This window comes from Brassica oleracea, chromosome C3 (genome assembly GCF_000695525.1).
Source record: "Brassica oleracea var. oleracea cultivar TO1000 chromosome C3, BOL, whole genome shotgun sequence".
NCBI classification, from domain to species: Eukaryota; Viridiplantae; Streptophyta; class Magnoliopsida; order Brassicales; family Brassicaceae; genus Brassica; species Brassica oleracea.
Window position 1 is genome coordinate 47,907,880 of NC_027750.1, and position 13,988 is coordinate 47,921,867.

Here is a 13,988-nt window from a genome sequence, read left to right on the forward strand (position 1 = left end):
ACGTGGATGTAGTTGTACCCTTGATTCCGATGGCCTGGAAGTGGATAATCAGAAAGAACCACCATGTAGGACCTAGTAAATGCTCTAAGGGAGGACATCGCTGTTGCGCAGGATCAAGTTGAGCCTGTAAGACTTTCTTATTCTCCTTATAAGTGTTAGGGGATTTTTGTGTAGGATCTTTGTTAGTACCACAGAACGATGGATAAGCTGGTAGTATGTATGTGTTTGTAAGTATTTCGTGGGGATTTGAGGTTAATAATAGAGATAAAGACTTGAGAAGATGTATTAATGAGTAAATAAGTCGGAACTACAATGATTGGTGTATAAACCCTAGTTCTAGCCGCCTAGCTCTAATCTGTAAGTCTTGAGGAGTCGGTCCCTTGCTTTTGGGACTTAGGAGCCCTTATATAGTCGCCTTGAAGTCGGTTTGATTTAGGTTGAACTCTTCCATATTCGGAAATATGGAAGGTTCTCCTTATTGGAAATCTTCCATTTCTTGGAAGGGAGGTCGGTCCCTGGGACTGGTCCCAGGGTTCCTTTTAGCGGGGACCTGGAGCGTTCCTTTATCGGGGACCCGGGGGCCTGGGTCCTGCCCGGAGGCTGGAGGAAATGATACGGGGTATTTTTCCCTAACAGTTTGCCCCTTATTACTTGATTTCGTCATCGAACTCGGGGAATAACCTGTGCACTAAAGTCAACCGGGGTTGCTCATTCTCAGCAGGCTCCCCTTTAGGCAGGACTCTGCTCCATGTCTCGCTGTCCTGGGTTCCACTCAAGCCGGAGCTCATTCTAAACCCAGGTAAGGATTGGTTCCTCCTTATTTGGCCGGAGCCTAATAGTAGCGTCTTGAATTTTCTGGAGATGACGAGGCTGGAGAGAGTTCTTGTTAGAGAGAACCGAAGTCTTCGATATGCGCTGGAATCCCTTGGGCCGGAGAAGTAATTCTGGTAGGGTGGTCCTCAGAGTTCCATTAGTTCCTCTGGTCCTTGAGACTGGGTAGGAAGAGGAAAGGACCCCCAATACCTCGAGATTCGCTTTCCCGCATGGATTCTCTTTTCGACGCGTGTAAGGCGTCTTTAGGGTTTTCGGTTCTATCTCTCCGTTTTTGCAGCCAGACCTTTTCAGTTTCCTTTTCTCTTGCTACGAAGATTTCTCGCGATCTCCACATCTCAGTTCGGGTCTTCATTCCATAGGTAACATTTTCTTTCTCCTCTTACGCTTTCTTTTAGGCCCTTCCTTCCAACCCTTTCTGTTTCTGAGATGAAGGCTGAGTCGGGTCTCTCCCCAGATTCTTCTTCCATAGGTAGTAGAGTTAGATCTAGCAAGGTGAAGGACGCGGTTGCTCCGTTAGTGTCCATGGACTCTTCTAACTCTTCTCTGGATTTGACTGCTGAGGTGGAAGATCCTAAAGCTATCGTTGCCCGGAATGTTTCGCCCGTAGCGGAGGGAAACTGGTTTCCTCCGATAGGCCCTCCTTCGGTAATAGGGGTTGAGGAGGTTGCAGACTGGAGGATGAAGTATAATCTCCCTGCTGACGTCATCATCCGAGTGCCTGGTCTAGAAGATAGGGTCTTGGATTTTGGCGTGGACGAAGTTCCTGTATACGAGGGTTACTTCGAGTCAGGTTTCAGGGATCGAGTCCCTTCTTTGGCGGCCAAGATATCAGAAACCTTGGAGATTTCCCCAGGTCAATTGAACCCTCCGGCTTGGAGAACTTTGATAGCCTTGCAAAATTTGGGCGATCTCCAAGGGCTCATAATCGGGGTGGCTGAAGTTTTGTGCTCTTATTCTGTTTCTCCTTTAAGCGACGCAGAATGGAGGTACCATCTTTGTCCTCGGGGCAAGGAGCCTCCTGTTAGGGAAGTTCCTAAGAGAGAGAGGAAGCGTCTTCCAGGTTTTTCTGAAAACTGGACTGAGAAGTTTCCCTTCATGCGACTTCCAGGATTTTTACCTATATGGCAACTAGAGGGTAGGCTAGCTGTAGGAGTCACGAAGGTCCTTTAGGCGAAGAAGGTATTGATAGTCTCTTGTTTTCTTGATGCAGATTTGCGTCGTGTGGACTACTTTTCCGGGAGGGAGACCATAGAACGGGTGTTGAGGCTTCCTATCGAGGGACGCCAGATTCCTTTTCTCGTAAGCAAGGCGGCGTTAAAGCGTTGCAGCATCTTGGGTAAGCCTTTCATTCTCTTTCATTTTTCCCTTATAGTCATTGACTGGATTTGCTTTTGCATTTTAGATGAGATGTCAGGATCCAAAGGTGACGAGGCATTAGCGGAATACAAGAAGGCCCTTGAGGTGATGTCTGCGAGAAAATCCGCTCCCAAGCGAGCTGCCTCTGTCGATGACGATGAGGTTCAGTTTCTCAGGAGCAGCAAACGTCTCACGGTTGCTGCTACTTCTCCTTCCTCTTCTAAGAAGAAATCCAAGGCTTCGGCCTCTTCTCCTTCTGCTTCTTATGATTGGACCACAGTGCTTACCAACCTTAACACGAAGGTATTTCTTTCGACTCCAGTGCTCTTGGCGTCAGAGGAAGATTCGTCCGTGACCATTCAGTCGCTCCAGGGTGACTTGCTTCAGGTAATGCTCCATATGACTTTTTGATCTTTTGGTTCTGTTTATTGATTAGATCTGATGGGCAGGTGGCGTCTCAATTGTTCCATCTTGGGGAGAGGATGGTAGGTGCGGCTTCCACGAAAGCCGAGATGGATGCTCTGGCCTCCCAGCTGCGCGAGGAAAAGGATGTTGCTCTAGCCAAGGATAATGAGATTAAGGCTTTGAGGCTCAAGGCGAGGAACCAAGAGGAAGCAGGAGAAGTAGCAGCAACGGAGAATGTCTCTCTGAGGGGTCAGCTAAAGAACATGGAAGAGGAGCTGAACGATCTGAAGGATACTGCAGAGACCTTTGAGGCAGAGAACGAGGCTCAAGGCGAGGAACCAGGAGAACTGGCAGCAACGGAGAATGTCTCTCTGAGGGGTCAGCTAAAGAGCATGGAAGAGGAGCTGAACGATCTGAAGGATACTGCGGAGACCTTTGAGGTAGAGAAGGCGATGGCAGTGAATGGTGCCAAGGTCGTGGCTCGATGGGAGCTGATGCGGGAGTGGCTCAATGGCCAGACCGACAATTGGGATCCTGTGAATGTCGTGGGGCAGTACAAAATGGTGAAGATCACTGAGGCCGAGCTTCTAGGACTCCCCACTACTTCCTTTGAGGGTGAACCGCAGGTCCCTGGCGACATGGAGGCGGTGAAGACGCCGGAGCCCGCTACTGATGACCCTCCTGCCAGCTGATTCCAATCTCTATCCTCTGAACTCTTGACCCCATGAAGGGGTCTCTTTTTATTTTGTAACTGCCTTCGGTGAGGGTTTAAGACTTTGAATCAGGCCCCTGTGCCTTTTTGTTTTGTTGTGTTTAAACAATGCCCCTGCTGTGGCTTATTAAGAATGCTTTCGGAGTTTTGCATCTCTCACTTGCTTGTTGTCGACCTTGACCTCTGTTCTTGATGGACCTTTTGTCCTTTAAACCTGGAGTTTGGGCTTTTTTCTATGATTGCCCCTTCTTTGCAGGTTGCGGAATGATCTCGGGGTTTCGAAGCTTCCATCCTTTAAGCCCGGAGTTTTGGCTTTCTTCTGTGATTTCCCCTTCTTTGCAGGTTGCGGATTGATCTCGGGGTTTCGAAGCTTGATTCACGGAGATGAATTAGAGAGCTGATGAATACTGTGTGAGTAATCTAAGCGTTGGTGTGGAGAAAACTCTTCGAGGATCTTCTTGCAAGATCTGAGCCGTGTGGGCTTTAGGTGCTGGGATTCCCTGGAACCCTCGGTCTTTTAAATTCTTGGCTGGTTCCCTATGCTTTTGACCCTAGGATCGCTTGGAGAACTGATTGGTTCAGGACCCAGAGGTTATTTCTAGGGAACCCATGGCTTCTGGACCCGGCGGTTTTTGATAGGACTTGTAGTCTTTGGACCCTGAGGTCATTTTTAGGAATCTGTGGGTTTTTAGGAACCTGTGGGTTCTTGACCTTGAGGCCTTTCTGAGCCCGGAGTTCTTTCTCAGAACCCGGAATATTAGTTTTAAGGGACCGTATTCTGCCATCCTAGACGAGGCCACTATCGGTACCTGTTGAGATTTCGTATTCTGCCACTCAGAAGCTGGCCAATATTGAGTTCCCGTGCTGCACGCTGCTTCTGCAGGAAGGCACTATCAAACTTAGAGGGTGCTGGTATGGGTGAAAACCCAAGTGCCAGGCTTACGATTCTTTCCACGTCTGGAGAAGCAGGATATTATAGGGTGCTCCCGGACTTTTGCACTTTTGCTCCCTGCTATCGCAGTACTTTTGAAATTATACCTTGTGTCCGCTGTATTATTTTGCACGTAGCGTTTTAATACAGGTACTTTTCACGTTTGGGTATTTATTTTAGTTTGGGACCCCGATATGCCTGAGGTTATACATGGGTTTTAGGTAGTTTTGACGGTATACTCGGGCTTGCGCGGACCCATTTCTGCCTTATGTCTCATACCTGTTTTGTTTTTCTGTGGTCGTACCAATTTTTCATTGAGGGTTGGCCAGGATCGGAGGTCGCTTGGAACTGATCCAGCTCGTTTGCCCCTTTAAGTATTATGATATTCCTACTATTCTTTTATAGTCGAAACTATTTTATTGCATAAGCTTTGTCCGGAGACGTTTCAGCGTACATAGGAGTAGGAAAACATAATGCTTAAATAATAAGTAATAAAAATCATGGTCCGGAGACCGCACAAGACATCAGCTTGCGAGGTACCCCGGTGGTTAGGCCATGTTTTACCTTTGTTATGTAGCCCGTAGGCTCTGTTTCGCTATTTGGTTGAGTGCCCCTGCTGGAGGATTCCTCTTTCTTGCTGCGGTCCCTGGCAGCACTCCGTGGTCGGGACCAGTCCTCTTGGTTCTGTGGACCCATATGTCGCTTTCCTCCTGGGAGGTGGACTTCATGCCGGTTTGCTTGGCGCGTCGTCCCTCTCTCCGTTGGTGGGTACTGCTTCTCCCTTGGGTCCGGGGACCGTGACCAAGACTTGTCTCGTGCCCCAGCTTCTGTAGATTCTCTTGCTATTGGGGATTCGTGGCCAGTGTTTCCTGGTGATGAAGGTTCTCAGCACGTCCATGAGATGGGTTGTCGCATTCATCCACCGGAGCGACCATTTGAAGAACTCTGGCTTGGCTAGGTATCTTTGTTCTCCGTTGGCAGGGTACCCTCTGCCCCAGATCCATCCGGTATGATTTCAGAGGAGGTCTTCTCACGTTGCTTATGCCCCACTTCTTCATTTGCGAGACCATCGGTTGGTAGCTGGCGAGATCCATGCGGGGTACCGCTTTGGAGGACCTTGAGTTAGACCATGTGAAGCGGTCGATACCGGTCCTTAGGTGGTCATTCACGTGATTCGGGGTCCGCGTCCTCTGAACTGATCGCCATTCGCCAGACCTCTTGACCTCTGGTCCCTGGGTTTGCGGGACCTGAGGTCTCTTCTTTAATTGCTATAAGACCTTGGTCTTCCCCTTTAAGGCGGTCTGGTAGCAGGATCGAGAATTCTCCTGATCTCCTTTGATTATTCTGATGCCCCATGGTGCAGGGAATTTCACCATTTGATGAAGGGTTGAAGGGACTGCTCCCATGTCGCGAATCCAGGGTCTTCCTAGGATCATGTTGTATCCTGATTGACTGCCGACGACCAAGAACTTGGTAGACATGTTGATCCCTTTAGCGTACACTAGGAGAGTGACCTCTCCGGCTGTTTGCTTGACTTCGCCGCTGAATCCGATGAGTGGAGTTATTTTGCGCGTCAGGACTCTCTCCTCCAGCCTTAGGTCCTGGTAAGCAGTCTGGAAGATGATGTTGCTAGAGCTACCATTGTCCACTAGTATTCTTTTTACCAAGCAGTTTGCTACGGTGAGCGAGATGACCAGGGCATCGTGGTGGGGAGCCAGGATCTCATCCTGCTCCCTAGCCGTGAAGCTTATTTCGTCAGTACCTAGGAGCTAGCGCTTTGGTTTGGTCATCTCCAGGCCGTGCTTGGCATTGCGGGTGCTTTTCTTGGCAACTGCATAACTCACGCCGCTTATCTCTGAACCTCCGGATATGACATGGATCACTCGGTCCTACGAGGTGGTGAGGCGGGTATAGCTCCAGCGGATTTTGCCGGCACTTCTTTATTTAGATGGTTCTTGGCTTTTTCTAAGAGGAATTCCCCTTTCGGAGTAGTTCATTGACCTCGATCCTTAGAGCGACGCAGTCTTCAGTTTTATGACCGTGGTCGCGATGGAAGTCGCACCAGAGGCCAGGGTTCCGGAACGAGTCAGGTGCCTTCATCTTTTGAGGCCACTTGACCTGTTGGCCCATCTGGCTCAAGACGTTGACTAGCTCCGGTGTGGATATCGAGAGATGGGAGATGTCTGGCCAAGTGGATACCGACATTCCTTCTTCCTTTTCCAGGGGTCGGTACTGGAACCTGCCCTGGTTTCTGTTCCTGGAGTCCTTGGTCGCTCTTTGGGAGGATCTTTCATCCCGATTTCCTTGATCCGATCGGGCCGACTTTTGGTCCTGCTTCGGCTGGGCCTTAGCGCGGCTAGCGACGTTTTCTTCCCACTTCACTTGCGCCCAGGCCCGGGATAACATGTCTTCCATGGTCTTGCAGGGATACATGGTTAGTTCTTTGTAGAGGCCCCCGTCTGGAAGCAGGGCCCTTTTGATGGCAGAGATCGCGGTAGGAATGCTGCACTCGAGAACTGCCACCTTTTCTTGGTTGAAGCGGGCTATGTAATCTCGCAGGGGTTTTACCCGATGCTGAAGAATCTCGTAGAGACCGTCTGAAATCTTCTCCAGGCTCCTACTACTTGCGAATTGCTCCACAAAGTTGTCGCTGAGGCTCGCAAAAGAGGATATGGACCTGGTGGGTAGGTTGATGTACCATTGTAGGGCAGGTCCTATCAGAGTGGAGCCAAAGCCTTTGCACATTGTAGCCTTGTGGGATTTTTTTGGAAGCGCAACCGCGAGCATCCCCTGCTCCTTCTGATTGGAGGAGCTACTCTTGGTAGGCGTTCCACCATGGACTGCATGGCGTCGAATCTCGTGGAGAACATCTTCTCGAGATAGGCAGTCATAGAGGACTCCGTTGCTGATATCTTTTCAGGCGTCTCCTTATCAGATTCTGGCTCGGAATCACTCTCCTCCAGGTTGTGGACCTGAGGATTCTCGGCCCCTTTGCGTTTTGCCCCGGATACGCCTGACCCAGGAGTTTGATCGGTCGCGCCTTCTCCGGAGTTCCATGGGTCGAACTTGGGTGTTGAAACGACGCTTCTTGTTGCCTGCCCTGCTGCGGGCTTGGTTTTGATCCCGGAGGACCGTATTCTCCGACTGCAACTGGCTGAACTCTTATATAGTCGCCTTGAAGTCGGTTTGATTTAGGTTGAACTCTTCCATATTCGGAAATATGGAAGGTTTTCCTTATCGGAAATCTTCCATTTCTTGGAAGGGAGGTCGGTCCCTGGGACCAGTTCCTTTTAGCGGGGACTGATACCACTCAAATTACCCTAAGGAGTGAATTAATCTCTCAAATAAGAGGTTCAGTTGCAGTACTTAGGGATCAAATCCACAAGAAGCTACGAAACCTATTAAATCTAGTGAAATTATTAATTCTAAGTGTTTGTTATTTTATGATTTAAAAGTAAATAGCAATCCTAATTGAGCAAGTCTATTGCTCGACTAACAAGATGATTGGGGGTGTAACTAATTGGAAGATATTATATGCAGGGTTTCTATTCAGGTGTTGGAGATTATAATCCTATAGATGCCTAACAGTTGCATGCATGATATATTAGAGCCCAACTCCTTAATCACAGTGATCAGCGATGGCAATGTTTCACTGGTTAACTAACTAGATATTCGATCTCAACTGTCGTCTTTTGATACAAAAAAGTGTCGATCGATGATCCTATAGGAATATCGATCGATACACCTTTCGCAATATCGATCGATTGCCAGAAGACAATATCGATCGATCTGAGGCTGGAGGAAATGATACCGGGGTATTTTTCCCTAACAATAAGGATGAGATGTTGCCTCTATGGTGAGGATTGGTCGGAGTTGGCCGAAGGTTTGATGGAGAAGCCGGGAGCGTCTGCCTAAAGGATGATGCTTCTGCTCATACCCCAGATGTTTATGCTGCTCACGTAGCTATACTCGGTGCCCTTAGTTCAGGCAGGACTTCAGTTTGCATTCCTTCAGGTTCTCTGGTTCCATGAATCGTGTGTAGGAGTGTATGGGTCAGGACCCAGGAATTCTGAGAGGGAGAATCTTGGTGAGGCTAAGGATTAGGGGGATGAGGAGGTTTAATAAAACCCGGAGGTTGCTCTGGACCTGGGGGTCGTTTCCAACCCAGAGGTTGCTCTTGACCCTGAGGTCGTTTTGAACCCGGAGGTTGCTCTGGACCCGGAGGTCGCTTTGAACCCGGAGGTTGCTCTAGACCCAGAGGTCGTTTTGAACCCGGAGGTTGCTCTGGACCCGGAGGTCGTTTGGGAACCCGGAGGTTCCTCTGGACCCGGAGATCATTTTGAACCCGGAGGTTTCTTTTGGACACGAAGGTCGTTTTGAACCTGGATGTTGCTTTGGACCCGAAGATCGTTAATAACCCGGGGGTTCTGATCTAGTAACCCTGACGTTATCTTTAGACCCAGAGTTCGTAAGAACCCAGAATATTTGGTTTTGCAGGGACCGTACTCCGCCTTCCTAGGCAAGACTACTCCCGGTACCTGTTCGGATTTCTCATTCTGCCGCTCGGAAGCTGGCCACTATCGAGTTCCTATGATGTATTCTACTTCTGCAGGAAGTCACCTCAGGCTTAGAGGGTGCTAGTTTGGGTGTTATGACCCAAGTGCCAGTCTTCGCTGCTTTCCACGTCTAGAGAAGCAGGGTTTTAATTGCTCCATGTATTTCACAGTACTTTTGCAATAATTATACCATGTGTTCCCTGTATTGTGTAGCACTTAGCGTTTTAATACAAGTACTTTTCACAATGGTACTCTAGGGACCCCGATGCGCCTTAGGCTGCACAGGGGTTTTAGGTAGTTTCGACAGCATAATCAGGCTTGCGCAGACCCATTCCTGCTTTATGTCTCATACCCATTATCGCTCCATATACAAACTCTGAGTTTGAATACAATACTTATGCGTTTGTATTTAATATGCTCCCTGCCTGAGAGTAAGCGTGTAAGCTCCTTAGGCAGTACCTTGCATTATATGTAATATGCTCCCTGCCTGAGAGTGAGCGTGTAAGCTCCTCAGGCAGTACCTTTGCATTATATGTAATATGCTCCCTGCCTGAGAGTAGCATGTAAGCTCCTCAGACAGTACTTTGCAGTATATGTAATATGCTCCCTACCTGAGAGTGAGCGTGTAAGCTCCTCAGCCAGTACCTTGCATTTTATGTAATATGCTCCCTGCCTGAGAGTGAGCGTGTAAGCTCCTCAGGCTGTACCTTGCATTATATGTACTTCGTATCCCTCATGCGAGTAGGCTCTTGAGCAGGAGTACTATATTTGGCCGCATACTATGGCTTGTGCTAGCCCATTCATGCGATTGTCAAATATTTTCCATGCGTCATATGTGTGGGTTTTCCACTTATGCGCAAGATCATAGGATCTAGTAATCCCTTTTATTGATCTGGAGGTAGGGATGGATGCAGGGGTCAGAGCTGGAGCTTCTCTCAACAGGAACCTGGAAGCCGGTGTCCTGCCCGAGGCCTGGATTATTTTTCCCAACCAGTTTGCCCCTTATTTCTGGATTTCATCCTCGAACTCGGGGAATAACGTGTGCACTCAAGTCAACCGGAGTTGCTCCTTCTTTCCCAGGTTCTTCTTAGGTCTGGACCGCGTTCAAACCTGGAGGAGAACAAATTTTCCCGGGATAGACCGGGGTCTAGTAGACGTTTCCATGTTCTAGACTTGCTTAGAGATGACCTGGCAAGGTTCAGGACCTTGGTTGCATTCCATTGGATGTCAAGACTTATTCATGGGGCTCGTGGCCTGAAGTAGTTCTCTCTTGGATGGCGCAAGACCTGATGGAGAAACGTTCGATGCTTCAGTGAGCATCAACATCAGCTTTTCGGTGGCAGGTCCCTTGGGCTTGGCGTGAACAAGACGTCGCTCTGAAATTTCCTTTTCCAGGTTATTCTTAGGCCTGAGCCGTGTTTTAACCTGGAGGAGAGTCGATTTCCCTGAGATAGACAGGGGTCTAATGGATATTCCCAGGCTTGTGGCTGGTTTAGGTCGATTAACACAGGAAGATTCAGGATCCTGGCCTTGCATGTCGATGGATGGCAAAACTCGTAGGTTTGGCTGGTGAAGATCACTTTTATTAGTTGACATCTGCTGTAGGTGATCTGTTGCCCCGCTCGGAAGTAGGAATTCTTGATCTTGGATTCACATTGCAGTGATAAGCGAGATCTGTCTTCCTGGCGCAGGACCTCGCTGGCGCATAGCCACATATTTCTTGGATCCGAATGGCACATGACCGGGGCAAGGAAACAAATTATCGACTTACTTCTTGCTTATGTGCCCCCATGATTGGATATCGGCTGGAGAATGATCTTCTGAAGAACATACGCCCTGACTCTAGGATGGAGAAGTTCTGTACTAGGTAGTAGTCGAGTGAAGATCGTGATTTTTCTCATTCTTTCTTCGGGAGGAACGAGACCCTTTGTTGAGGCGTGGAGGCCGTTTCTTTGTCATACTACCCTTCGGTATCGACGTACATCGTGTAGGAACTCGTAGTCCCTGATGAGTGCTTTATGTTCTGATCATGTTGGACATGTAGATTTATCCTTGGGAACCTGGAGGTTTCGAGGAATCAATGTTCTGACACGGGAGGGTCTGTAAATATTGCTCCCGGAGGTGAATCTTCATCTTGCTGTCTCGAACCCATAGTCTCTATTGACTTCATAAAAAATCGCACTCTGTCCTCTGAAGATGGACCACTCTCGATGTCGACTGGATGTGGGCCAATGTCGAGATTGCACTGGTTGCCTTTTGTTGATCCGTTCAGCATGTCTTCAGGCCTTTATAGGGCAGCTTTCTTGTTCTAGAACTGTTGTGGGACGCGTGGTCCTGAAGATTATGGGGATATCGTCCTGAAGCTCAGAGTTTCTTAGATGTAACCTCCTGGAATATGGAGGTCGTGGGATTCACCCTCTTGGAGCCCGGAAGTTCTGGCATATATCCTACTAAAACCCGGGGGCGGTAGGACCTGTCCTCTTCAAACCCAGCGGTTACAGGGGAAGCACAATACTTATTCGTCCTTGACCTTGGATAGCAGGGGCTGACACGACCTTTTATGGCCCGAGTCGAAATTGACCCGGAGGCAGGAATGGAGCAGTTCTGGAGACGGACCCGTTGTTTGGATAACAGGTGTCGACCCGGCTAAGGATGCTTCTTCGCATGGGTTAGCGTCTTCTACTGCATACTAGGATGTAGTTAATCCATTCTTGCTGCTGATCTTCCATACATATTGCTTCGCTCCTATTCCTTGGATCTCCTCCTTTTGTAGATGTCATTTAGTGACTTGTTCTGGCTGCTCTCTGCTCTTACTTGGGTGAGCCACTCTCAGCGTTTTATGATGTCATTTAATGATGCGTCCAAGCTTTTCTCTGCCCCCACTTGGGCGAGCCACTCCCAGCGTTTTCTGGATGTCACTCGATGACTCTTCGCCTCATCTTGAATCTCCTTTGCCATGGGCATGTTGATGCGTGTATCCCCTTTGGTTTAACGCTTAGCTCATCTGCCCCTGCTTTACTCGTGGTCATGTCTTCCTCGGAGGTATATCAGGGTACATGGCCAGAAAAAGCGGTAGTAAGGTGGTCGGAACCTTGGATCCGGAACCTGGAAGCTGGGACCCGGAACCTGGAAGCTGGGACCCGGAACCCAGAGGTTTGGCTTTTCCTTTTGGATGAATAGTAGCAGGATTATGTGTTCTCCGGCTTCTTTTACTCCCATTTGCTCCAAATGAGTAGAGGGTATGAGGATAAGCACTCCTTCTTGTAGAGTTAGCATTTTCTCTGGCTCTTTTGCAGGAGGCGGAGCAGCAGTGTTCCCGGGGCTTGGGCAGGGTTCATTTCGCCGAACAACCCCAGTCGAATTTGACAAGTACTCTAAGGCGTTGTATCCCCTTACCTATCAGGTTTATCTATGGTTCCACTACCACTTAGATTCTAGAACCTAAAGAGAAAGGTGTTTCTCCAGTTACCTCTTAGTGATTGTCTGGTATGCCTGCATTATTTCCAGGAACTCCTCTTCTGGCTCCTCCAGCTTTTGGAATTCGTCAAAGGTGTAAACCCGGCTAGAAGATGTTGGTGATGACTGCTCGCGTTGGGCCCAAAGGTTGTCGAGGCTAGACATATAGCTAAGACCCGAAACCAGCAAGAACCAACGATTGTAGATGTCGGCTTTGAGGCTGAGACCCGGAACCAGCAGGAACTAGCAGGGAATTGTAGGTAATTCTTGCGTTGAATCTTGCTACTGATGTTAGCATGGTGCTATCCTCCCGTGGGGAGGTGTTTCCGGCCGTGTGAACCATGGGTCTGGTGAGAAGAACTTGTTTCTTACCCCCAGGTGGCTGGGGTTGAGAGATTTTTGATAGGATACATGTAATGTTCCTCCTACCTATCACGTCGTCACGTAGTATATGACTGCCCTTCCTTCTAGCGCCAAACTGTTAGGGTATTTTTGTGTACAAGCGATCCATGCTCAGCTCTATGGAATGATAGGAGGAAGGAGACATATCGTTGAGTGTATTCTCATGCTTCGATAGTTGATAAACCAAGAGATCCTGCTCTTAGGATACTGCCATATGGGTATGGGCCAGTATATGTCGTTGGTGCCATAGTAGCAACAGGGGAGTGATATCACTCAAATTACCCTAAGGAGTGATTTATACTCTCTCAAATAAGAGGTCGAGTTATAGTACTTAGGGATCGAATTCACAGGGAGCTAGGGAACAAAGAAATCTAATATGATTTGTTAAGAAAGATGGTTTTAGAGATATAAATGTAAATTGCAGTTTTATATTGAACAAGTATTTGTTCAATAGATTGGTTGAGGTTTTGGTGCTTAAAAGGAAATAGTTAGACTTAGGGTTTTTATTCAGGAAACTTGGGATTATAATCCTACAGATGCCTAATGAATTGGAAGCATGATAATGTAAAGCTCAACTATTTGATCAACAAGTCAATCAGCTCTCGCATGTTTTGACTTGTCTATTAACTAGATCTAATGATCTCAACTCTCGTATGTCGATTACTAGAAAGTGTCGATCGATAATCCGATAGGGATATCGATCGATACACCTTTTGCTCCGTCGATCGATTATTCAATAACGATATCGATCGACGTGCTTCTAGTTAAGATTTATGTGCGGGTTGAATGGTAGCTTACTAAGCTCACTAGATAAGCTCTCGCCTTGCTCATAACAAGAAACTGTGGGAACCAAAATTCGCACTGTCGATTTCCGTTTAAATAAGGAAACTAGGAAAATCCTAATTTCCCAGAGGTCCTGGATTTCTGATAATACCACACGCCAAGCAATCAGAACACAATAATGACAACGATAAAGTATAAGAAATCGAAAAGCGAGCAAAGTATTCCGAATTCGTGATTGAGCGTTACAACAAGGTAAGAGTCTGGGCTACGAGAGTTGTCGGCGAGATTCCTAGTTCTAAAACCCTAAGACGGCAATAACCTAGTTGAGTCGCAGCTAGAATAACAAAAACGAAAATATGCCTAAATCGCTCTAAGTGCTAAGTTCGCTCTGAAAAAGTCCCCCCCATGCCTCTCGCCTAGGACTCCTTATATACTGGCTCCTAGGTCGGTTTACGCTTTTCCTCTTCTGCCCTGAAGCCGCCATAGCAATAAAATTGAGATATTCCATTTTTTCCGATCTTCGTAATTATCTTCAAAATTTCGTATTTATCCG

General features: G+C 48.0%; 1 protein-coding gene across 1 annotated transcript; it reads right to left on the reverse strand.

Moving 5' to 3' along the window:
• Positions 1-4,736: 4,736 nt before the first annotated feature.
• Positions 4,737-6,983, reverse strand: LOC106330779. Its single transcript, XM_013769195.1, has 4 exons — positions 6,240-6,983; positions 5,516-5,965; positions 5,225-5,354; positions 4,737-5,107 (listed from the first exon to the last, which is right to left on the reverse strand). Exons 1-4 carry the CDS (start codon positions 6,981-6,983, stop codon positions 4,737-4,739), a joined length of 1,695 nt encoding a protein of 564 aa, XP_013624649.1.
• Positions 6,984-13,988: the final 7,005 nt, after the last annotated feature.